The sequence below is a fragment of the Acanthaster planci genome, linkage group LG16 (assembly GCF_054643075.1).
Source record: "Acanthaster planci isolate LZ-2023a linkage group LG16, COTS_SCS, whole genome shotgun sequence".
Lineage (NCBI taxonomy): Eukaryota > Metazoa > Echinodermata > Asteroidea > Valvatida > Acanthasteridae > Acanthaster > Acanthaster planci.
In genome coordinates this window covers 9,300,309-9,323,996 of record NC_141792.1, presented here as the reverse complement: position 1 = coordinate 9,323,996, position 23,688 = coordinate 9,300,309, and the positions used below count along the sequence as shown (strand labels likewise).

The following is a 23,688-nucleotide window of genomic DNA, read 5'->3' as shown; positions in this document are numbered from 1 at the left end:
CCCAGTTTATTGAGTTGACAATAGCAATTTCAGATAGATGCTTAGGACTTGCTCAAGTAATGTTTCGCCGCTGACCCTTGAAAAGGAATTAATTGTAAAGTGTTGAAGGGTTGATTAATATGCAGTTCTTGACTTCCAGATTGAAATGGCAGATATTTCGAAACCCTGCATCAGTAATTCGCCACATATTTTTAAGAGTGGTTGTCCAAGTCTGTTTCAAACTTATTACCGTTTGAGCAGAGAATATAAGTGTATTTTACCATGGCGACAATGTATCGTAACCCACTAACCCTTAAAGGTTTCAAACCCTTAAACTTAATTTGCAAACATAATGCCCCGCGAGGCTTGTTTTTTCTTCCCGAAGTCGATGCTTTCTAATAATTCGATAGAAACAGTTTGCAAAGAAATATGAAAGCTGCAGGGTATAAGACAACAAATGCTCCAAACAACAAAAAGAAAAAAAAAGAAATACAAACAACAGGAACGCTCAGCAAACTGCAGCGCTTAGCAAAAAGGGAAAGTTAACGTGAGCAGATATATTCGCAGGCCTATATCGAATAGGTGTAACTTGGCAATCAGTGAAATGCTTCAGGTAATTATCTTGTATGGTTCTTACCTGGAATATCAGTGCATCAAATAGTCATCGTCACCATTTGGACAACTGGAGGAGGTTTTGGAGGAAAGAGTTTGATTTGGCGTCACAAACTGTCGACATTGGGGTTACCACGTCCGAATTCCACTCACAATTCTTTGGAAGACAAGTCATCAGTTACCATTGTGCATACAATTTTTTGTCCGCGCTATGGCAATTTGATTTCAACAAAGCGAGTTTCCGAGAGGTGACCTCTGCTGGTACGGTGGCCTGGAGAAAACCTATCCTTGTGCAAAAGACGAATACACGCAATTGTCTTCTGGTGAAAGTGCCTGGAGGCCAAATTATCGAGGTAAAAGTGCCCACCCCCCATAATTCTGTCCGCCTGGGAAATGCTACCCCCCCAACTTTGCTGCACATGTGTTTATGTATTACTTTATATCGATGACTGTAGCTTACAGGTTAAAACGTTTATGGAACAGCAGAACCCAAAACACAGGAGGAAAGAAATCTGACTGGACGGTTTGATTTCGTTACTACTGGGGTTCAGGAGTCCTTTTTATTCAATACTTATTTTTTTTAATAGAGTTTACGTCATTTACCCTGAGTATCAGTAGGCCTAAATAAGTTGAAATATGCATTCTGTCTCCCATTTACAATGGACATCTTGTAAAGTAATCAGCTAATAATCTTGTTCACAAACATTCGTTAAAGTCCCTTAAAGATGGTACAGTAAGCCTTTTAACTTTTGTTCGTCACAAATCTTAAAGGGTTGAGAGCCTGTCGATAATGTGAGCTACCGCAATTTAAATCAAAGCTTTATTTTCAAAAAAAGATTAAGCACCTTTTTGAAAGAAGATCGATTCTGCAGGCAATATGTCTAACAAAACGAAATCCACCAACCGAATTGTTTTACTTTTTGGTCTCCCCAAAATAGCTTTTCAAAATGTATTCTGCCATTTTCGAAAATTCCCAAAGGGGAGGGGAAGGATCAGTATCATTTTACTTTATTTATCAGCTCTTCACAAGTATATTTCGGTCATAGTTTGAAACTGTCTGATGTACGATTCATAAACAAACAGAGTAATCCCAACTTTAAAATTTGTCGATATGGAAAATTATATAGCTTTAAGTGTGTACAAACGTAATCAAAACACTTTTTGCTGCTATGTTGTATAAATCATAATTAGCCAAAATCAACTTTATGATGACTTGAGACCACATTTAGAAAAAAAAGAGGTCTTTGAATTGCAGTGCATCTACACAACTGTTGCATTGAATACCAGCAAATACATTCTCCGTAAAATTATAAATATTGTGGCAGTACAGCTGCAGCTACGTTTGATATTACTTGGTGTGCAACATTTGGTATGTGTGTGTGTGTGTTGGGGGGGGGAATTCAAAAGTGAATCCGGATTCGGGCTGCCTCGTTCAACATGATGTTGAAGGAGAAAAAACATCAAAAGCCTTACTCGCGGTCCTCACATCCTTGCTTATATTTCATGGTTTTGTTTTCTGAGGGTTAGGTGCTAATATTTGATAAATAAATATACCAATTACTCTTTCCCGTGAAGTATTCTTTGTTTGAGAAAAATCTGTAGGGGGGTTGGAGTCGCCCCCTGTTGGATAAGTACTGTAACTAAATCCCTTTAATTAGGACTCCACCAGTAGGGGAACACACACACACAAACAAATCAACTAAACAGAAAAGAACTATTTTTAAATTCGCCATTGGCTAACTGGTCTCTGGCATTTAGTTAATGAACAAAAATAATTGCATCATTTCAAATATTTACAATTTGACAGCATGGATTCAAATCGTTGAATCAGCCCAACAAGTTTCTCGGCTGTAATTCACAATCTAATTGGCTTGTGGCTCTAGCCAGCAAGTAACCGAATCAAGTGCCATCTTTAAACAGTTTGATCAGTACTCCTTACTGCATCTACAATTATACAGCAAAAGCAGTAATTTATACAAAAATAACAGAACTACAGGAGCTACAGGCACGGCTGAGATGAGGCATGGGGCACAAATGCATGAAGATAGAAAATAAACTTACAGAATTTGCCAGGATATCCACATGTTTCAGAAGTGGCATTCATGCATGTACATGCAACAGAAACAAATCAAACAGCATGTTGCCTTTGCCAGCACACCGGCAGTCGCAAATCTTCGACAGGCAATAGTGGGCTCTAGTTTTTATACAGAGTGCCCAACCCAATTTTCAAAAGAAGGAATGTAAGGGAGTGCCCTCCATTCTCTGGTGATACAAGATAATTCAAATGTAAATGACTGATCTAAAGACTGCACACTGAGTTCAGCTCAAGCCTATCCAACTTAACAAAAGAGTCCTGGTTAAGAAAAGAACAAGCCAAATTCTCAGCACGCCATGAGCCATGAGCAAACACACAAAATGTATTCTAATTAGACACCAAAAAGGCTTTTCGTTACAGTACTCTGCGAGATTTCAATCTTGCTCAATGGAAACAGTATCCCTCAGTTACCCAGGATCTCAAAAAAGCCAAAGGTCAAGTTACATTGTTTCGCCATTGTCCTACCACTATAATCCTCTTGTACTGAACCAACAAATTAATCCTATCTCCTTTGTAAAAGACGTTTACAGCAATAGAACCCAACTCAGGACAAGTTGAGCATTGCAGTGTTTTCATTATACAACGCTTTACAACAGCAGAACTACATCGTCTGACAAATTGGAACATATATTTCATTGTAGCAACATTTACATTTCTGAACAAAAATTACATATCAGCTTTGGAAATACTTTTGCAAAATTGGAAAATAGATTTTCTTATTTTTTTCAACTTAATTCTGAATATTATGCTGGTTTCTTAATGTTGTTAATGTGCCGTTTCTCATCACTTTCGCCATTCAAATTCTCATTAATTACTTTCTTCTTCAAACGTGCAATTGTGATATATAAAAGCAAGGAACTGCACCAACCAAAAAAAAAAAATTCTTAGAGAAAGGTTTATCTAAAAATGACTCTTTTCTTTTGAATGACAATTGAAATAGTTTTATTTACATTTTCATAACTGAAAATATACTTCTACTGTAAGTTACTGTTTGAAGATGAAAAATCAGCTATAATAGTTTCTTGAAATAGTAATTTGTTTTTTCTCCATAAAAATAGAAAGGCCAACGGAATGTTTTAAAATATGCTACATTCATGGTGCAATATTACAACAGATCCCCAAAAAGAAATTTCAGTGCAACTAAGTAACTTTTCTGTGGGACAATCAGGGAAATTCTCCCAAAATAAGAAAAATACAATTTCTTAAATACAAAAACTTGAAACACCCCATAACGAGATGTATCTTTCAAAGTCCCTGTACAAAAATAGCATTTGAATAGTGCTACAAAGATACATCGATAAGCGCCCAGTACCATTTTCAACACAGCCATTTCATCATACGTGTTAATGTATACAGGATCCTTCTATCCTATGACAATAGGCGCCCAATACCTGTCTCAACACAGCCTGTTTTGTTATACATTTATACATGATAGAATTCTATTTACATGTGTAATGAAACAGGCGGTACGGAGAATGGTATAGGGCGCCAATTGGTGTATCCTAATAGGATCCAGTATAAAAATGAAACTGGCTGTGTTGAGACTGGTAGGGGAAATCATATACCGGTACGAGGTACCTGTTATTTTAATGCTAATCTTCCCTATAAAACCACAATAAAACACCTGTTTCCCTATTTAAGGAAACTGGTAAATAAATTCCCTATTCCAACAAACATGGAAGGGAGCCTTCTCTATGTGACCAGCCCGATTCAACAATTTGCCCCTAACTTCCAAATTTGTAGCACTGAGTAGGTATTGGTGGTCTTCTTGAATTTCAAACAGAAACGTTAATTTACTCAGATGAGGCAAAGAAACTTCGCTTTGATTTAAACTAGCCGTTCAAAATCTATACCAAAAGTCAAACATGGTGACAGTGCGTGATTCTGTTTGTAGTTGGAGAATAATCCGTGAAGTCATCGTGTCCATATGACATACATGTATGTCATATTTAAGGACTCAAAAGCCTAGTTGTTACATTTGGCCTGTACATAAAACAGAAGTCCACTTTTATAGATTTTGCAGGAATTGTCTCTCCTTTGTGTGCCTACGGATTAGCAAGCATCAATTCCTTTTCAGAATGTTTTCCGTAACACAATTCTGGGTTCATAGTTTGAACAGAAAAATATATGCAATTAAAAATGTCTTCTGTGGATGACACCACAGCAACATTATCCCAGTTGTGAAGGAAAGCATAGAAAATTTTAATTATGTCTTGAAAGAAGAGCACTTTGGAATGAATTTTACCAAATAGGAAAGTAAATGGGTTTTGAAAAAGAATACAAAATTGGAGAAAATACAGTCTGAGAAAAAAATCATTGTAGATACACTTTACGAAAAGTGTTCTTCGCTTTGAAATGTACAGAAGAGAAGAAGACCTCGTATTGCAACTTGGTAGCGCGTACTGGTGAACATGCTGACAAAAAGGGCAGAAACGTCATTAACAGGATGCTTATAAATGAAAAGTTGTTGATGAAAATTCGGTTGACCGGCGGGGAGGAAAATATAGATTTTAACCGAAGAGCCGTACTTGCTTCATTATAACCACTTAAAAGAATGGAAAACCTTCGTTTGTAATTTCATTTATTTAAATGGCTTAAATTTCAAGGAAAGCCGTTTTGTGCCAATAATCTATTACAATATTGCAGTTTCTTGTTTATTTTAACTGCCCAAAAGCCAATATAAAAAGTCTCCGGTTTCTGGTCAGTTTGCACGTCGACCGAAGACCTGTGTGTCATCAAAATAAAAAAAATATTTGGTATAAAACGATGTCCAAAGGCTGCCAAACTTGCTTGATCGACTGGAATCCTGCTACTGCGTAAGTTCAAAGCGTTTTTGGTGGAGCACGGTTGTGTAATATGTACAGTAAAGGATTTTCTTTGGTTGCCCATACGTTCAGTCGGACACTCTTTTTCAGGTGATGTCATTTCTGTATTATTCACTTAGATCTGGATTCAGACAAACGAGGTGATCTCAAGTCCTGTGTACATGTACAAGCTTAAAATGCTTTTAAACAGTTCAAACGTGCGGGGCCCAGTCTACCGTATTTTAGTGTCGGTAGCGGCCAGCGTTACGTGTATAGATGCAGTCGAGATGGAGATCACCCGTTATATGTACATCATTTCCTGAAAAACAGGTGATGGTGAACAAAAAACCGCGTCGCTGCACCACTTTTGAATCCAGCTCCTGATTAGAAACCTAAGACTAATTTATTAGGGCCTGATTCATTACGATACTTTCGTAATAAACTGTCTTTAAAGGATGTCTTACGTACCGTATAATTTAGTAATTCCACTTTTTCTTTTGTTTTTAAATAAGTGATTTAATTTGTTTTGGCTTTATCATTTCTGTAACGACTGTTATCTAAATGGGGATCCCTGACGATTAGCCTGAAGATGGAAAGGTCACCATCCAAAAATATAGTTTTAAATTGATAAGAACTGTAAGATACAATTAGAGAATAATGAATAGCCTAAGTATCAATCGAGAGAACTGATCTTAAACAGCCAATAATCCCTTTTAGATTAGGAGGTTTTGTTACAAACAGCGTTCTGTGGTTTCTAAGTTAGCTGATTGACAATTGGAAGTCCAAGGAATTTTAGTTAAATCCACCCAAGGATATAGGTTCATTGTATTCACATGTTTGTTCCCGTTAGAGGGAGTCAAACAGATGCATTTTTATAGTAAATTGACAATCAACTAGCCATAAACCAGTCGCAAACATCAGGTTAATGAATATTAATATCATGAAATAATGTAAGAAGGCCCCTGTTGGAGCATAAGGCATGTCATCATCAGAAACAAAAAATGGGAACAAGTTCGACCAGTTACAGCAGTAAATAATATTATAAACAAGAGAAGGCTCAGTGCTCAGCCTTGTGGGACTTAATATATCTTACAAACAGGAAGTATAATTACTATAAGATGACTGAAGACGGGTAAATAACAACAGAACCACTCTAACGCCACTCAAAAGCCAATATCGACCGCCTTTGATAAATCTTAAGAAAATACCCACAGTATACCAATTATCTTCAAGACAATGATTTTGTTGGTCAAGTCAACCAAAGCCATGGAGGTTGAAAAATTACTATGGAACACTACTGGGAAATCATCATCAAAATATCCAGCTGGAAGGGACTCACATGGTAAGAAAAAGGAGCACTTTCCCTGAGTTTTTTCCCTCACGTTTTTTCTGGAAATGATGTGTGTCACAACATGGGTCCGTCTTTCCCATGGAGGACTGCAGCGGTAAAGGTTGAGAGACGTGTGGACTTAGTAAGGAAAAACTCAGGAGGGCGAAAATTGTGTTCAGAAAATAAACTCTTAATTTAATTAAGTACCAAATCTATCTTATCCCAAACAGGCCAATTATTCCGTAAATTTATTATCCCAAAAGTAAGATCAACAAGAGAATAAATAAATAAATAAATATATATATATACAACTGCTGTCTAAAGGGGCCAAGATATTGTAATTCTACGGTACCGGTACCAGGTTTCAGGGATTAGCCCACCACTGCATAGGAATATGCTCAGCAGCAGACAAGCGTCCGAGTTCAACAGGGACTTGGCGGTTGTTCCACGGCCACTACTGTAGGGAAGATATGGCCTGGCTCTGCAGCAGATTCCCCGGTAAGTAGTCTCTCTGGTCTCCCCAGCTACCGTCGGCCTGACACGCCTGAGGTAGGTACACGACTGGTAGGTACTCGTAGGCAGCGGGCCCCAACTCACCAGTCCACACAGGACTCAGCTTTGTGTACAACTGTACACGGCGGACTCTCCCTACTCAGGAGTAGACTCGTCGTCCACCTCACACCAAATCCACTCAGGATTATTTTAAGCTTTAAATGGTGGTCCACTAAGGACAAACAACCCAGCCTCATGTAGTACCCACGGGGGGAGCCAGTTATGGTATACTGGCTTAAATCATGGGCCACTCCCTGGTACACACAGTACCAATGTAAAGTACACTCCACACAGGAGGTGACTGCTCACAGTGCAAGCTAGTAAGGCAGTGACTTGGGGGATGCACATGGCATCTCAGTGTTAAACAAAATCACTGAAGCAAAACCTAATTTGCCTAATGCTGATTTCCATGTGAAAGATAAACTCAGATACTCCCTGGGTCAACCTCATTGCTAAAGAGGGGGATTCAAACACAGTGCGAGGTATATGTGAGTCAAAGAATAATAAATTTAATATATTTCAGAACACATTGTGACAATGTGCGTATAAAGCGCGATGTCCATCGCCACTGCATGCGTACGTACATTGTACCGCTGGCCGCTACCAATACTTAAAATACACTGCCCCCCTCCCACTTTTTTATTTAAAAACATTTTCAGCCTGTAGTGTGCACACGACATAAGGCCACCTCTTTTGCATGGTTCCCAGATGTAAATGCATATTACAGAAATGACGCAAATCTGTAACAAGAGTGCCCAACTAAATATACGTTGAGGTTGAGGTGAAGGGATTGTCGGATGTGAAACCTAGGGGGTGAATAAACATGCAGGCAGATTTGGGTCATAGGTTTCGGCAGTGAGCCAGTGCGATACTCCAACAGTGTATGCCAAAAATGCAGCCCGTCCAAGGAAATTCCCATCATCAGGAATAGGCTTGCATGGGGTTTACCCCTCTGCCCAGCCCATACTCCCGACTCACCCCATTTATGTCCTCAAAAGACGTTGCCTTTCTGAAATTCAATCGTGCCTCATTAATTTTGCGGAAGAGGGAAAGCAGTTTTCTGTCCCCTTGTACAACGCAATGCTTCGGTGAAGTGATGTTTATTTGACATGTAATTTAGCATTACATCAGGGTCAATGCTTGGTAATGCTGAAGAAAGTGCTTGTGTGAGGTTTGTTAGGTCAATTGACCTACATGTACTGGCAAAGTTGAAGGTAAGGAAAAAGCCAGCTCTGCATGATGATTAAAAATGTATTCTTAATCCCAAGTGCTGCTGTCACACATTCACAGAAATAACATAACTATGACTTTTCAGGTACAGTTTTTAGCAAATATAAAGCACATAAACCCAACCACGACTAAATAACAACGGTTGGGACAATGTACTTTGATGTGACTTAAGCCATTATTGGTAGTACTGTCCAATTAAAATTCAATCAGCAATTCAAAACGAATTAACTTACTGAAGGGGAGGCGAATATAAGTTATTTTTCAATAATATTATCCATTGTTACATTATGCTCTTGCCAGGTCCCTGTGTGTAATATGTTCCCCTAAAAGGTTGTACCTATGTTTCCCAAAGGGTTCCACTGGTTCCAATGTCCTTATGCTCCGAAATTGGCCACAGAAAAAAAATGGTTTAGCTTACATCTACATAATATGTCAATTAGGATGAATTGGAAACATGCCTGATAGGGGTAATAGTGAGTAACAGAGGGATGCCGGGAACTGTTGATGGGAGAACATAATGGGCCTGAAAAACATCGAGTACGTACTCATAAGGTGACGATTTAGTCTCCCCTTCCAAATTACCTTTTAAACTAACCACCAACCAAGTTCCTTTAATTTCTGTACTTTATCGTCATAGCCATGAAGGTAGCTAAAATGCATAACAACTGTTTCGTTAAAGTGTTTCTCTCTCCAGCCAGGAATGCGATAATACAGTCGTCCGTCCGGGTACTTAGCAGGATCGAGCGTCTTCATTAGTAACCTGGGGACTTCCCTCTCTATTTCTCTATTGATCAGTCGATTCAAAACCTTTTGGTCGGGGTTTTTTCGATCTGTTGTTTCCAACAAGTGCACCCATTCTCTAACCACAGGAAGCGTGTTTATTGTTGGTCGATAATAAGCAAAACCATCGCAAAATACGGGTTTTCTGGGGGGATCAACCTCGTTGTGCATGGCAATATCAAAGTCACCCGCAATGTCTTTGAAAGGATCTTTAACCCAGAAGGTATCGACGTCTACAAACAGCACTTCAAAGCCTGCCTGGAGAAAATGCAGAATGTACCGAGCACGCTTGTTTACAAATTGGTTGTATATCTTCGAGCCTACCTGAAGTTTTTTAGAGGTGGTCTGTCCCGAATTGGTCTTTAGCACTTTGACGCCCTGGTACAGCTTCGTCCTGTTAAACAAATAGTCATAACAAAGGTCGTCTTCGGCGATGACTATTACATTTGGGGTAGAACCTGTTCTCTTGATGCTTTCCAGCATATTTTCGGTCATTTCTAAGAATCCTGCGTTCGTTGTGGTCAGGACGATAGGCCCTTTTACTCCATCCAGCCCGTCGGTCAGGTTTGCGCGGGGCGTTGAGCCTGGAACTAGCGCCGAAATAAACATCCAAGCAGATAGTTGATAGGCTGAAATTGACACGATAGAATACGAAGGATTACACGTTGATTCATCAATGTTCTGAGCCTTATTATCTTACTTGTATATAGATCACATCACAACCCATACGGCTGCAACGCATGGATATTGGCTGCACCGAACTAAAGCTTCCCAACTGATTAATATTGTGATAACAAACATCAACGAATTGAAGGCGTTGAACTCCTTTAGAAGACGTTAAACTCCCATATAGCTAGAGCTGTTTGGGAGAATGGTTTACATTCCTAATTTACAATCCTAATTGTATCGAAATATAGCCTTGTTTGGTTGAATGAACAGTAGCACCTTTTGCCTTATAGTTGCAATGTATACTTGAACTCTAGCCCTGTGTTCCATTCCATACAGGGTAGCCTCATCAGTTATGAAAAGACCTGCTTTTCCTTAGGGCCCTGTTTATATATATATATATATATATATATATATATATATATATATATATATATATATATATATATATATATATATATATATATATATATATATATATATATATATATATATATATATATATATATATATATATATATATATATATATATATATATATATATATATATATATATAAAAACAAAATCAACAAAAAATACGACAAAAATATGCTCACTAAAATTGATCCATAAAATAAGGTTAAAACTCTGGATAGAGGGAACGGCCTCTCCTGGAGAGGCCACTGGAGCTAATTCGGGTGTGAATTTTTTTGTCCAAATGCCAAAACCATTTATCATATCCTACCCCTGTTCATGTTGAAAAACCTGATTTAGTCACTTTAAAGCCAGGGCCTCCCCTATCCAGAAAAAAAATTCCAGCCGGTCCCCAACCAAATCCCATAGAACTGGGTGTTAAGTGGCCCCTTGTGTTTACACCGTGGGTTATTTACAAAGACCGCGGCTGGGCCAGGCAGTGGAATGCTTTTTGTCAGTGACAGCTGTCAGAAACTTGTCAGAGGACGTTGCGGCTGTCTTTGAAGTATTATTTCGGTGGGGGGGGGTTATCGTGGCTTGGCTGGCACGTGGCGATCCCCCTCCCCACCTCAAATCAGAATAGCCTTGGAAATACATATGCAGCAAGGTATGAGACGGAGAGAACCCCCCCTGCTTTGTGTTGGTCATTGTCTTGCAGGAATCTGGGGAATTCCTTTCAGACATCTTGGGGGATATGTTAAGTAACAATAGTCTGGAATGTGTATAGGGATTGGACATGTTGGGGGGGGGTAACCCTCGGTCTCATTTCTTGCTGGGTATAGGGAAATGAGGCCCCACTCGCTACTGTGGTGCACTTTTTGCGGGTCTTACGAGCCGTAGAGACTAGGGGACAACCACTGAAGTATTTAAATGCCTTTAGGAAGGACTGAAGGCTCTGAAATGATACGGTCTCTCCAAAAGAGCAGCTGCAGCAACCGTGGGAAAAGAAAAACATAACAGTGTCATTTGAACATAAAAACTGTTAAAATTTAATAGAATATAACTAATAATAAGTTTGATACGAACATAAATAAACACATATATATTCGGTGTTAAGTTAAAAGTGATTTAAAAATAGAAAGTGTCTCGACCTGTCTTGGAGAAGTTGTTGGTTGGTTCCATCCCAATATCCCTAAATACTGTAAGGTTCATTTTCCTGCGTTAGACTTACGTGTAAATGAGATACTATGAGAGCCATTAGATAACGACCTTATGCACAGGTGCGTTAAGACGAGACAAGTATTTGGGGGTCAATCCTTTAACACACTTCTATACCTCACACATTCTACGATTATGCCAGCGTTGGGGAAGTGTCAACCACGACAGAGCCTCATACATTTCTGCAATGTGTGATCTGGGATTAGCATCTAAAAATCAAGCTTGCTAGGCGATTGTATAAATTTACCAGCTTGTCAGTTTTCGCTACAATAATCGCATAATGGCAGAACCATAGCAGTACTTAAGACTTTAAAAGTGGAGGCGGGAATGTTGGAGAACATTTGGGAGATTGTCTGAGCAATGTAGTTTACGTAAGGCCACGACATATTTTCGTCCAATACGACGCCGAGATATTCCCTAACGTGTTCAATATTTTCATCTTCCAGCGAAATCGATCATGTACCGAATATCATAAACTTTGTTTTGTCCACATTCAACGTTAACTTGTGATTTTGTAGCCAAAAGCTCACTTGTTCCAGGCCAGCTTCCATATCTCGGATGATCGTGGAGGATGTTCCGCCAAACAGCATAACAGTGTCATCTGCATACATATTTATTTTGGAACAAGAAATATCTATGCTTTTTGGGAGAGAATTAATTAAAAAAAATGTAAAAACAACGGTCCAAAGATTGACCCCTGCGGGACACCGACTGTAACGTTGGCACGATTCGAAGAAACATTATCAATTTGTGTGACTTGCATTCGACCACTCAGGTATGATTAAAACCATTCAAGTTCAAGTCCCATGACGCCAATACTTTCTAGTTTCGACAAAAGAATCTTATGATCAACTGTATCAAATGCTTTTTTGAAATCAAGGAAAATAATGCCACCTGTCACATTAACGCCATCCATATTACGCAGAATGAAATCATAGACATCCAGAGCTGTGGTTTGAGTGGAATGGTGTGATCTAAATCCCGATTGTTTGTCTGCGAACAAATCATTTGTCGTGAAGAAACTCCGCAGTTGATTATTGACGGCCCCTTCAAGAATTTTGGATCCATCTGCCTAATATAAGTTTCAACGAAGGCCACCGTAACAGGCGAGAATGTGATACATTATCAAATATTCTTTGAGGTGAGTGAATATCATTATTACATATATTGTCATCCTGAAACGCCTTTGAAATTACGCACCAATTTGGATAAAGAAAGAATGAAGTTCTCAGTTCAGGGGAGTCGAAATGAGTAGGATGTGATAATTGTCTTATTTTTCATAGAACTGGCATCTTTAGCTAGTGACCATAATCTCTTGGAATTGCGTTGGCAATGATTTATCTCATGCTCAAAATAATCTCGTTTGAGAAATTTTGCCAATTTATTGGTTTTATTTCGTAGCTGTCTAGCCACTTGCCAATCTTTGATATTGGAAGATTTTCAGGCTTTAGCTCTCATTGCTTCACGTTTACGTCCTAAATCAAGCATTTCCTTCGTCACTCAGAGGGCCACATGCTTGCTTTTTGACGGATTTAATAATATGGAGCATACCTTACTGATTGGATTTCTACCAAATAGTTTGGCCAAGTGGTATCGTGATGTGATTGTATGTTAAGTCATCCTCAGAACAAACTCGACCTACGTACCCACCAATTTTTATATGTCAACCGAGGCTTGACTATTCTGTGTGATAAAAGTAACACTTTTGGATGACGTCATCATGACATCATAGAATGTTGAAAATCCCAAACACTCACTTGGGCTATCCTAGTGCATAAAGATTACTGATTAAAAAATTCGTTCTGAAGATAAATTCAAACATATAACGTTTTTTGTTGGTTTGATCCATAGTTCTTGATATAAAGGATTAAACTACAAAGCTGTGTCACGTGACGAATGATGAAATCATTACCACCACATTGCTTTAGAAACATCTCTGTGTTCTTTCATTCATGCAACTTTGATGAACATACAAAATTGAAAAAGGATTTGCTCTGTGTACAGAAAAGGGCACCGGAAGAAGGGAGGGAGACTTTGAGAGCAAAGAGAATATCTCTAACGTAATTCGAAAGAAAAAACATGTTACATGGAACATGTTGTAGAAACGACATAAATGGTGTGCCTTTCTCAAAGCACAGAGCTAGGGAAGGCTCAATGGTAAGAAAAAGGACCAAAAGGGCATGAAGAATAGGGATTCTGCAATTCTGTGGCCAAACACTAACATGATTTACAGATGTACCTGAGAAGAAAAAACAAACCAAACCAAAAGAAGTAAGGGAAACATGCCGCCACGGCGCCATCTCTATACAACTCACCCATCGCTCCACCGTCGCCGAGACAACGAAGAATCCGGGTCCCTGCGCCATCTCTCTAAAACTCGGTAAATACTTTACCCCATCGCAGAACTAACAAAGAACGGCGGTCCCCAATAGACAAATCATGACTAGCTAGGCTCGAGGCCTGGGGCCAAGCGACCGAACAAAATAAAAATAATCTACCCCGGCTGAGGTGAGTCAGAGTTGACTGTACCAAGGCGGTTCTTTTATCCAAGCGCTCCCTTTGTTAAGAGAGTTCGGCATATTGTCGGGAGTTACTTTCGGTTCTATTCAATCTGCTGTGACTCCATGTAGTTATTCAAAATCCATGTCTGTGTCTGCAGGCCCCCATCAGTCCACGACTACAAGAAATCACGGTGGAATATGATGTTGTTTTGTGTGGGTGTGTGTGTTCTGTGGTAGCTGCTTTCTGGGGAGTGAATTTAGTCAGGATTCCACGTAAATAATTGTGCGGTTGGAACAACTCTTCCAGCGTTTCCGAACAGTGAACGAATCAGTAAATCAATAAACACCTGGACACACATCAATGTAAAGTACATGTATATTGTGTGGTATTGTCTTCTAGCTTATGCAAACGGTTAATCGCGACAAACTGGGGATACAGTTGACAAAAGACGAAGCAGGTTGCAAAGAATATAAGTTAAATCGAGTTTTACATGGTAAGATCTTGAGGGGACAAGTACTCAGGTCGCTGGTAGAAACGCATTCTTTTACTTGACAGAAAACCGAAAAAATGTTGACATTGCAAGACGTCATTGATAACCTACGAGGGGACAAAGCCGTTAGAGTAAAGCAAAAGTACTGTTTGAAACTAGGTATGTCAACGTAACTAACGCTACTGAAATTCAGTGTGATACAAACTTAGACGGCACGGCTGCGCGGGGGGGCACCATCTGAAAAATAACCCGCTGAAAGAATGAGACAAACGAGAGCACACGCTTAAAAAAGCCCCAGAAGGCTTTAATGCTTTTGGCTCCGTGGAATACGGCATAGAAGCAATAGGCGTGTGTTTGGCATCAGTAGGCATCCCTACGATTTTTGGGTGTTTTAACTGCCCCGGTAGGAATTGCAATGGAAGTCGTGGCTATCGGTACGTTTGGTGCACATACGCTTTAATCCAATTCGCCAGTAAGCGAGTTCAAAAAAATTCTTGCGATGAGAGAATACTTGAGACGAAGCGCGCGAGGTGTATTGAAACTCGTGCCAAGGCGCTAGCAAAAGAACTGCTGGACAAAGAAAAAAAGATCTTACCAACAAACTTGGGAGTTAACCTAGAGTAAAACTGTCCAATAGCTTCCAGGTTTAGCGCCAGCCAGTTATTCTGCGAGCCGTGGCCTTACTCCTACCGCCTCTCCGTTTTATAATAAATGTAAAGTAAAAATCAAGTAAAAAATCACGGGAACCAACTGCAGTCATCGTGGTTAACAAAGACAACAGATCTTCTAACCTTTTATCAAAACCAATTCAATTTGCGGTGCAACGACGGCTTTGACTTACTCAGCGACCCCAACCTGCATATATCGGCTTTGTTTAACTTTCACGTGCACTACACGGTGAGAAAGATCTTGTTTGACTGCGTCATGCCTATAGCTGGTGACGATGTATTTAACGCGTTAAACAATACGTACGATCACCGTAAGTGTATTGATGCTTGTCGCTTCTTTAACGTAGACTTGACCAATTCGTCAAAACAAACACGGCACCCCCCTTCGAGTAACGGGCTAGGCACCACTTTTTACTACTACGATACAGGCAACACAGGCTACCTACCCGTCCCAGGAAAAACTACGATGCTCACGACCTACAAGTACCCAAAGTACGACGGCACCACCTACATGGGATCTGAGTGAGCCAAGTCGCACAAAGTGTCTGGTCACCCGGTGTCTTAGATTGAGCACTCAGACGCCGTCACGTTGGCCTGTTAGGACTTTGTGCTGCGCAAGTCGAGGCTCAGCAACATACTTTCAGGCGTGACTTGTTTCAACGAATCGATCAGGGCTTACGTCTACGCGTTGTTGGCAGCCCAAATTTAAACAAAAAACAGCGTGTTGGCACCGGTTAGACGCGCAAAACCAATTTATCACCGTGGCAGAAGGTCTCGTATCCTCGGAACCTGACTTGGAACAGTCGATTAACGAGTTTCAAGACTCGTTGCACTGCGCCAAAATGCCAAAACGCGGGCAACGGTGCAAACCCCGAGAGCTCCGCGCCAGACCCGTTCACCTCACCAGAGCTTGCGGGCACCGCGCCCTAGCCCTTACCTCCAATTCCACCCCTAGAAAAAACTTCGCTGGAAGCTCACAACAATGAAAGATTGTCTGTGACGATTGAAGCTTTAGCCGCTACTGGGATTGCTCTCGTAACGTATAAAGTAGTCATAGAGATGCTACCCCACAAAAAGAACTAAAGCAAAAGAAATACAAAAAATTAAGAAAGCCTTTCAACTCCCTAAAAACGAGATGAAAGGCCTTTTTATAATCCAAAGTTGACTCTAAAACTTAATCTTTTTGCACGTAAGCAAACACCAAATCACCTACCCCGACTATCAAGGCCTACGCGTGTTCGGCTAACCAAGACACCGCGTTACCTGCCGCGTTCAACAACCAAGACAACACATTATCGATTACACCGGGGATAGCAACCAAAGCTGCCAAACCAAGTTTTTTAAACACGTAACCAAATCAAAAAGCGTACGAGCAAATTTAAACGATCAACGGCAAAAAGGTGACGACGGGTCCAACGCTTCACTACATGGCTAACGGCCCAAAGTGTTCTTTTGATAGAGAACAAATTCATGTGGTACCCAAAGACACTTACATCCCCCTAGCCCTGCTGCGGTTCAAGCTTGAATTTGGTAGTGACCGTAAGCCAACGAGTCTGTACCATTTTGTAACAAGAACGGTTTGGTATCCAGAGGACTCAGCGACAATTTGTTTTGAACTATGGTATAAAGCAAATGATTTGACGTTAGCTAAAACGCAGTTAAAATTGTCTTTTTCTTTCGTTAGGGACTCTGCGAATCTTGTAGAAGTGTCTGTGCCTCTGTAGGTCTGTCGACTCGTGCCGACACCGTCACATCGAACTATGACGTAAAATAAAACAGACGGTTTATGTTGTTGCGTTTTCACGGTGTTGGCTGGGCTTTGCGTGGGCTCTGCGCTGGGTGTTCTACACGTTCCAAAATTTTAATACATTTAAAACCAGCGTATATTATGAAGGGGGCGTCTTGTTTTTCAGAGACGTAGAAGGGAAACACACGGCCGTCTTTGGATTCATAGTTAATCAACGTTAATCAACAGGTTATTCTGGGTTTCTGCACCAGGGACTAAAGACACTGGAGTAGGAAAATCAACGTTAGAGAATTTTAGTTGGTCTCACTCTTCGTTCCTACATGTTCTTTCTTCTCTAATTTGATACTTTGAGTTTGCTGCAGCTTGTTGTTTGACTTTTGTTTGTAGAGTCCTAAAGCCACTCTCAAAGACCAGTGGATATATTGTTGATCTTAGTTTTGAACGTTTATGATGGCTTGTTCAGTTTTTAAGTAATTGGGTATTGGTGAGTAAGAACTCCCTGTTAAGGGTTGGTATCGCGTCACGTTACTCTAACATGCAACGACGACGTCGACGGCCCAACGCGATCCTCTCTGCGTAAACTCTTTGATTTTCTGCAACAGTTTTCTCGTTATTCTTTCAACGCTTGTTTCGCGTCTAGAGAAGTTAACACGACAGCATTTTCACTATAAAACAGAAACGTTCCGTGGCAAAGTCTCCTCGATCCAGTCTTTCTTTAATAAACCGGACCTTTAGAAGCGTTTGTAGCTTGATGCTACCCAACCCCTCAACTGAGACGTGACTTTTGCTTCTGCCTCTGATGTGTGGGTGGTAAAAAATCGCAGGTGTGTGTGTTAAACAACCGAGGCACGATTCCCAATTTCTAAAGTTACCTTCTGACCTCCCTAAAGCCTGCTTCTTGAAAAGTTTCAGGTGACGTTAAGCTTTGATCACGTCAATGGAGTCTTTTCTAAGGTACATGTACACGTGCCGACCTTGTCTACCCGTGGGAAATGGCTGTAAGTTGTTGTCTTGAGTGAATTTGTAATAATTCGTAATGATTTTTTGCATTAAATTTTTAAATTGAGCCAGGTCAGTATGTATAGCGTTAATGTAGTCTTCACGCGTGAGCCTTGATTTTATGGTAGCATGATGTTGTACTGAGTGACATAGTCATTGAGATACACGTATATTTAAACCACATGGCGAGGTTTTTCACCATAGTTCTCAACATCGTATTTTAAAAAGAAAGATTATAATATTTTCCACTTTTTTTGATGTTCGACACTCCTGGCACCGATATTTATTGACGCCTTGTTGTTTGCATTTTCTGGGTGTGCAAATTGTACAACTGGATTTGTATTTATTATTTTCACAAAACAAGTTTTGTTTTTTTTCATTCGTCGCAGTTTTTTTAGTTTTACCGTGGGGCTGTAGATGTCTGCATTGTTCGCATTTGTGCTTATCTTTGTCATGTTTACAAGTTACCCAGCGTTTATGACGATCTAAGCACAACAAATAGTAAGCTGTTAATTCCCCTGTCTTCTTTTGTAGTCTAAACTCTGCAAAAGTTTTTTCTTTGTGACATTCTCTACAGTTTTTTACTTCCATGATTACGTATAGTGTCTCTCTTTATTTTTGGTACTATATTTTTTTCTTCCTCTTTTTTTCCCGACCGCGTGGTTTGTCAGCGTAGCTGCGCTACCAGCCTTAGTCTTGTTTGTGTGTTGAGACTGCGCCCCGGGCCCCGGGTTCTTTGTTTGTTTGGCGACGCAGTAAAGCGATGGCTGAGTTTTAGAGAGATGGCGCAGAAACCCAGGTTCTTTCTTGGCTCGGCGACGGTGGAGCGATGGGTGAGTTTTAGAGAGATTGCGCCATGGCGGCATGTTTCCCCTACTAATGAAAAGAAAGAAAAGAAAACAAAAGAAAACTAAACAAAACAACCAAACAAAATGAAACGAACAAAACAAAACGAAACAAAATAAAGAAAACAAAATGACAAAAATGTTAAGTACTTACCAGAATAGAGAAAGCAAAGGCAGCAGGTGAGACACCAAACAAATGGTACTTTTCTGAGAATTTTCACCATTGCTGTACCTTTGGCCAACTGTGAAGACACAAGTTGCGAAATATGTCACAAGATATTGCTGTGGTGTTAGTCAATGCGATGTACAATGCCCTTTGATGTAATACCTTGGCAGCACCGTCTTTGCGAATTGTTTTATCAGTAACTGAGAAGGAAAAAAGCAAAGAAAAAGGGAGTGTTTATGATTATCGGATGCTGCACAAATCGTTTTATTGTTAACCCTGCAGATGTTTCACATAATTCCAAACATCACTTCGCTACATGCCAAGCCATGTAAAGGCGTTCATAAGGCTTTAAGGCTAAACTATACATGTAACTTTATGATCTGACAAATCTACATCTGAAATTAAGAGTTCTAGTGATGTCGGAGGGTCCCTTTTCAATCGGAAGACTATCATACCCACGTTTCATTTTTGAGTGAGCAAGTGCTATCTGGAGCATTTTGGGAGAGTAGGCCTAACTCTAGAGATTTTCGGGATAACAATGCATCTCATGTAACAATCGCTATTAATATTGTTTACTACCAGGCAACGCAAGTCCCTTTCCTATTGTTGCTGTGCCTCCGTTGTCCCTTCCATACTTTTGGTTGGTTTTAGCAAAGTTTCAACCCAGTGGGACGTATACTGCACTTCAGCAGATGTGGGGCTTTACTGTAACAATATTCAAAATTTAATAATAAATCACTTTATGACGTTATTATGAGGTAACTACTGTATTTGAGTATTACCTTTGCTTTAAGGTCTGTGCTTGTACGTTTGATGACGATGGAACATCGCTAACTTACGAAAATGGTGCCTGGAAAATGAGTACAAAGTCCATTGGCTGAAATGGATATTGAAAAAATCAATGATACATCACTTGATGACGCCATCAAGATGTCACTGTTCTAGGACAATCAATGCATCAGGTTTGTTCATTGACGTAGGTTTGATGAAGACTAAAAGTTGCAAAGTTGCCACGGCAGAGCTCACGCGCTTTCCCTAGCACGTGTTTGGCATTTTGCCAGATTCCACCAAAATAGCGGGGTTCCGTTACACGCTTTACATGTACAAAGCAAATGGCCTATACCGCTGCGGCTCTTACCCTTAATGTGTGAGTTGATAGCATTTTCAGTAACAGCCGCCCACAGCGGGTATGAACAATGTAACGAGCCAGACACTTCAAACAATGGATACAGGTACATGTACTTTCAGTATTCTAGCTTTCGATGGCCAACTTTTAATTCAGGCTGTAGATATTTGGAATAATTTTCAGCGATTTTTCAGGAATTAAAGGTCTTTTCATCATACTTTTTTTGAAAACGATTGCAGGTGTGACGGAAAGTGTATAGGACTAGAGCTAGTCTAATTTTATTAATGAGTTGCAGTGCACGTACCTGATTGGCTAGTGACTTAGTAACGTGTGCTGGCTAGGCATAGCGTAGCGCACTGTGTGCACATGGTCGTGCTACCGCAGCGAGCGTTGTCTATTCGTTCCTTGCTTCTTTGATAAGTTTTCCATAGGTTTTTTCTGTTTGATTACATTGATTGTGTGGGTTAGCCGGCTTAAATTTAAAATTCGAGCTGTAAATCGGGTTTTTCTACAAAGGAGGAGGACCAGGGCCTTTTAAATAGTTTATTTATATTTTGTGGGGAAGGTGGCTTCTACGTATTTAAGAAAAGTCGCCAACGTTTTAGTTACCAAGTGACTCCAGACTTAAGTCAAATTAGCGATGTTGACAATGTTCTCTCTATTTCATTAAAGTGCCAAGTGAGTATGCATGAGAAATTCAGAGTGATTGTGTCAACCTTAATTTAATATAGCATGGGGCCTGGACATACAGTGTTTTGGGATGCAATAAAGTTAACAGTTTCCATCATTGTCAGATATTATTAATCACAGATCCAGGATTTTGTAAAGAAATGTGTGAAAAGGTACCTGCATTTCATCCTCGCAAAGGAAGACACATTTTGCCCCATGAAACGTGTAAATTCTGGAAAAGATGCATGTTTGTAGAAATGATCCACCCAGAAAATTATATGTGAAAACAACTTCCTCTTTAGGTTCCGGCATCGTCATCATGCCAAGCGTTCATCACGTTTGGCACACTACCCATACATGGGTAAGGACCATCATCATTATTTGACCATACCTTGAGAATTGGTTTAACACGCAAAGGCTGGGTTTTCAGCAAATCATCGCCGAGGGTAGGACATATCTTTTGCATTTAGTTTCAAATTCTAATTGCCTATGCTTTTCAACTGAAAAGTTTCTGCTCCAAATATGGATAGTGTTACATGATATCTCTCTGCAAGTGAGTTCAGCACTTTTTCCAACACTTTTGGTTAACCCCTAGCTGGGCGGTGAGGACCTTGCACCTGCCCCTGAAATATGGCCAATTTGTGAGAATAGCATGTAAGATTTCTGAAAATTGATAATATCACAGTGACGTGGCGCGAAAACGTGTTACCTTTTGACGATGTCGGAGTGAATGTTGAGGGGTAGGCGACATCTGCCCAGCTCTTTTAACTTGTTTAGGGTTATGAATCCCCTGAACTTTTTACCAGTTATCGCCACAACGCATTTTTTTCACGAGCCGCCCTTAAAGCGTTTCCAACGTAACTCTCTCAAATCAGTTTGACACCGAGTTTGTGAAAATCGAAAACACCGTTCTCGCGCGCCACACGTTCTCTCGATACAGCTGAATTTAAAACATACCTACGCGTGCTGTGTCGAAGTCCAAATGACCGTTACAACAAAACCAGATTGATTTGAAATGCCATAGTTGTAATAAAAGGTGTTTTGTACATGTAGGCCTATGCCAATTTTTTAAAATGAAAATCAGGCATGGGACAGCAAGTTATCCAAACCTGGTTCAACCCGGTTTAGGGTCAACACTATGCACGTTGAGAGTGTATAACAAACATGAGCTAGCAATTCAACATTTTTCATGTTTAGAACTAGACCTTAAGTTTACAACATTTTGCATTTTGACAAAGTGATAGTGAAATTAAAAACATTTGAAAGATTTGCATGGTGAGAAGAGAAGCTGCAGTTACACCATGTACGATTGATCTCTTTTTATGAGTGCTGATTAACAATAGGCATTTCGTCCAGTGTGCTCTGTCAGCCATGAGACGTTGACAATGAACAGAGCAAGCTGCGTCGATTAATTACTAAAAAGTCGTTTATTTATAGGTCACACCACCGACACAGATTCAGCATAGACCTACGTGTATTTGGATTGAAACGTCAAATGTCAGATCTTTTGACACTCCTACGCTGGTATTCGATATGTTGTGAGAATGGTAAGCCAATATTTTCAGTCAAATTTGTAACAGTTGCACCAGAGGAATATTTATGCTTGGTTATTTGGCACGACGTGTAACGACTCACCAACCCCTCACATGTCAAAATTACGCTTATACTGTACAAAACGCCAAAGACCAAGTTTTCTTCCCCCAAGTCGTTGTTTCCGGTAGGATGACAAAAATAACGTGTTTCTATGGGAACAAAAAATCAGAGTAAAAAACATCGGTTGCAAAACCAGGAAGACTAAGAGGAAACATACACGGCATGACTAAAATGTTTATTATATATAACAGGTTTTGCCCTTACCCAACGTATATTAATAAGCACTGTATGCTTAGTGCTTGTCCGAGAGCTTGCGAAAAAACCTCACAAGCTTACTCGGGTGGGACTCGAATCCACGACCTTCTGCTTACTAGTGCAGATGTCTTAACCACTCGACCACCGAGCTTGCCGGAGTCGGCTGGCCAAGTAAGCTTATGAGGTTTTTTTTCGCAAGCTCTCGGACAACACTGAGCATACAGTGCTTATTAATATACGTTTCGCAAGGGCCAAACCTGTTTATCTCCCCAACGCAAAAAAAATACGTGTTGAAAATGGCTAAAATGTGTTTGGGCGAAATCAGCAGACTCAAGCATTTAACCAAAGGCGACATTTCACATGCACAAGCACATAAAACTGCTCGTACAGGCCTACACCCCTAAGCCTAGATTGGAAATTGTAACTAGCAAACCGAGACAAAAACGCTGAATCTGGGGTGAGAGTTACGGGTTATTTCTTACCACAGAAACTTCAGTGCACCAAATATGCGCCGTCTACATGTAGCTCAGAAGAACCAAAGGGGAATCCTTCAAGGAATGATTCCGATGTGATATCATCCAAAGGACGCTGATTGCCGCACCCAAATTACTCTCATGTGGATCACACAAGAGGCAGGCGCTACAAATGGCCGTCATCTTAGCATTGTGCGTTACATGCAGTCCCCGCAGCAGCCACATTCATGTACAGTGCACAAACTAATGGTTATGGGATGGTGACCTTTACTGGTACAATGGCCTCGAGAAGACAAACACCGGTTCAAAATGTTGAAAATGGAGTTCAACCCGTTTCGTACAATACCTTTAATAGACCGATTGCGCCCATCAAGTCACGTGGTTCATGGTGGGTATCAAACATTGACATACAATGCGTCCTCCCATAGCAACATGTGTCTTAAGTTTCACTTATCAAAGATGAAGCTGACGGTTTGTAAAGTGCTCCATCTACG

The 23,688-nt window shown here is 40.2% G+C and overlaps 1 protein-coding gene across 9 annotated transcripts; it reads right to left on the bottom strand.

The window, feature by feature from the left end:
- Nucleotides 1–1,476: 1,476 nt before the first annotated feature.
- On the bottom strand, nt 1,477–23,445 carry LOC110982688 (uncharacterized). 9 transcript variants are annotated; one of them, XM_087147108.1, is made up of 5 exons: nt 23,204–23,445; nt 19,861–19,928; nt 19,067–19,278; nt 13,977–18,943; nt 1,477–10,011 (listed from the first exon to the last, which is right to left on the bottom strand). In XM_087147108.1, the coding sequence occupies exons 4-5, from the start codon at nt 13,978–13,980 to the stop codon at nt 9,188–9,190; spliced, it is 828 nt and encodes a 275-aa protein (XP_087003234.1). In that variant the 5' UTR covers nt 13,981–18,943; nt 19,067–19,278; nt 19,861–19,928; nt 23,204–23,445; the 3' UTR covers nt 1,477–9,187. The 9 variants fall into 9 exon arrangements, 8 of the variants coding, with proteins under 8 accessions (XP_087003234.1, XP_087003229.1, XP_087003235.1 ...); XM_087147103.1 differs by lacking the exon at nt 13,977–18,943 and having other exon boundaries at nt 19,861–19,955; XM_087147109.1 differs by having other exon boundaries at nt 13,977–19,154; nt 19,861–19,955.
- Nucleotides 23,446–23,688: the final 243 nt, after the last annotated feature.

Excerpts from the sequence above, each read along its gene's own strand:
- LOC110982688 (XM_087147103.1), bottom strand. The coding sequence starts at position 19,136 with ATGGTGAAAATTCTCAGAAAAGTACCATTTGTTTGGTGTCTCACCTGC. Across the intron at positions 10,012-19,066 it reads CCTTTGCTTTCTCTATTCTG|CCTATCAACTATCTGCTTGG; the intron begins GTAAGTACTTAA and ends TGTCAATTTCAG.